Here is a 2,392-nt window from a genome sequence, read left to right on the forward strand (position 1 = left end):
GGGACACAGTGTCCTCAGGGGTCCAGGCGTGCAGGACAGGCAGCTGGCAAGACAGTGGGGGATTGGGTGCAGGGGTTTGGGGGCGGTGGGCACCGCGGGGGGGGGTTGGGGGGCAGAGGAAGAGTGGTTGCAGGTCCCCGGTCGAGAGGGTCCAATCCCCTCTGCCATGGCCAGAATCCCCCTGGGTCCCGCTGCGGGTCCGCATCCTGCACCAGGGCCAGATGCTGCGGGAAGTCCGCGCCAACATCACCGTGGAGGTAAAGCCGTCTGTTCCCTGACATGCCCCAGCAGCTGCGGTGCCCGCCATGCCAGGGCTGAGCCGTGCCTCCGTGCCCCCCCCCCCCCTTCCCCTGGCAGGACCCTGACTTCGCAGAGGTGCTGAGCGAGCTGTCTGCCCACGAGCTGCAGTGGCTGGTGCAGGGGCAGCTCCGCATCGTGGCTGAGACGGAGGGTCGGCATGCACGCCAGCTGGCGGGCACCATCACCACCCGCCGCAGCTGTGACAGTGAGCACGGGGCAGGCACCCCGGGATGCAGGGTGGGTGGCCGTGCTCCCCCATGCTAACCTCACACCCCGCTCCGTGCCTCTCTCCCTGGACTGAAGCCATCCAAAGTGTGCTGTGCGGAGCGGATGCCTTGCTACCAACCAAGACAGGGGCCGTGGGCTCAGCCAAGCTGGCCCTTCACGAGAATGGCACCCTGGAGTACCAGGTAAGCGGGGGGCACCCGTCTCCCTCCTGGGGGTCCCAGGGGTATCTCCCCTGCCAGCGCTGCCCCTTGGCACCCTTCCCGTAGGTGCAGGTGGTGGGCACCGCCAGCGAGGTCGTGGGCATCACACTGGAGACCAAACCCCGGCGGAAGAGCAAGAGGAATGTCCTGTTCGACATGACACCCAGCTACAAGGATGGGCTGGTGAGCACTGGGTGGCACTGGGGGGGATGGCACAGGGACCTTGGGCGAGTCCCCATCCCAACCCATGTGGTCTCCTGCCGACGGCAGGCCCGGGGCACCTGGCAGAGCCCCAGCGCCCGTGATGCCCACATGCTGCTGCAGAACGAGCTCTTCCTCAATGTGGCCACCAAGGACTGGGCGGAGGGCGAGCTGCGGGGCCAGGTCATCTCCCTGCCCTACAGCGGGCTGCTCGCCCGCTACACAGGTACCTGGGGGGCACCAGGGATGGCGGTGGAGGTGGTGGGGCAGCCCCCCCGCCTGCCACCTCCCATGGCCCCTGTCTCTGCTCAGAGATGCCCGTGGCGCTGGCGGGGCAGCTGGTGTCCCCCCCGGTGGGCAGCGGCGCCGGGGGGCATGCCTGGCTCTCGCTGGATGAGCACTGTCACCTGCACTACGAGATCTCGGTGGCAGGGCTGGGCCGCCCGGCCGACAGCACCGTCAGCGCCCACCTCCATGGGGTGGCTGAGCTGGGCGAGATGGGCACCCGTCCCCACCAGCACAAGCGCCTGCTCAAGGGTTTCTACAGCACCGAGGTGAGGCGGGCACCCAGTCGGGGCACCCCACACTGGGGACCAGGCCAGCCCTCATGCCCCCGCTGGTGCCCCTCTCGCCCTGGCAGGCTCAGGGGGTGGTGAAGGACCTGGACGCCGACCTGCTGCAGCACCTGGCCCAGGGCACTGCTTTCCTGCAAGTCAGCACCAAAGCCCACCCCCATGGGGAGATGCGGGGACGGGTAGGTCCCCACCTGGGCAGGGCACCCCTACCCATCCCCACCACTGCCTGGGGTCTCCAGCCAGGTGACACTGCCCAGAGCAGGGTGGGAAGGGGACAGGATCGGGGGCACTTTGTGAGACGGTCCCGGCAGCCTGGCGTGGTGTGTACTGTGGTCATGGGTGCTTCCTCCACCAGCCCTGACCATGGAGGGCAGCTGGGTATGCGCATGGGAAGCGGGGTCCCCCGGCGGTGCCAACCCCTCCTGCTCCATGCCCCCATCCAGGTGCACATCCCCAACCGGTGCTATGCAGGAGGGACCCGCCTGGCCCCAGGGGAGGCCGAGCTCTCCGAGGGCACCAAGCCCAGGGACCTGGAGCAGCTGAAGAAGGACCCCAACTCCTGCTTCTTTGAGGGGCAGCACCGGGCGCACGGCACCCGCTGGGCACCCGACTACGACAAGAAGTGCTCCATCTGCAGCTGCCAGGTACGGGCTGGGCGGGGGGGGGAAGCTGGGGGGCAGCACCCATCAGCGGTGCCCACCCTGTAATGAACCCCGTACCTACTGCCCCCAGAAGCGTACGGTGATCTGTGACCCCATCCTGTGCCAGCCCCTCAACTGTACCCGCCAGGTGCACCCCGAGGAGCTGTGCTGCCCCATCTGCGAAGGTACCTGGGGGCTGGGGGGGTCCTGAGTGGGGGGCTGGAGGAGCAGGGGGGTTCCCCATGGG

At 68.7% G+C, this 2,392-nt stretch overlaps 1 protein-coding gene across 1 annotated transcript in view; it reads left to right on the plus strand.

Annotated features, from left to right (window-relative positions):
* Positions 1-2,392, plus strand: part of CHRD (chordin) — a 37,549-nt gene that overhangs the window by 30,545 nt on the left and 4,612 nt on the right. Inside the window, 9 exon segments of the mRNA XM_019474309.1 lie at positions 175-257; positions 358-505; positions 604-710; positions 795-911; positions 999-1,155; positions 1,242-1,483; positions 1,570-1,683; positions 1,948-2,148; positions 2,237-2,330. Of these exon segments, the coding sequence (XP_019329854.1) occupies positions 175-257; positions 358-505; positions 604-710; positions 795-911; positions 999-1,155; positions 1,242-1,483; positions 1,570-1,683; positions 1,948-2,148; positions 2,237-2,330 (1,263 nt within the window).

This window comes from Aptenodytes forsteri, unplaced genomic scaffold, assembly GCF_000699145.1.
Source record: "Aptenodytes forsteri isolate BGI_AS27 unplaced genomic scaffold, ASM69914v1 Scaffold72, whole genome shotgun sequence".
In the NCBI taxonomy this organism is placed as follows: Eukaryota; Metazoa; Chordata; class Aves; order Sphenisciformes; family Spheniscidae; genus Aptenodytes; species Aptenodytes forsteri.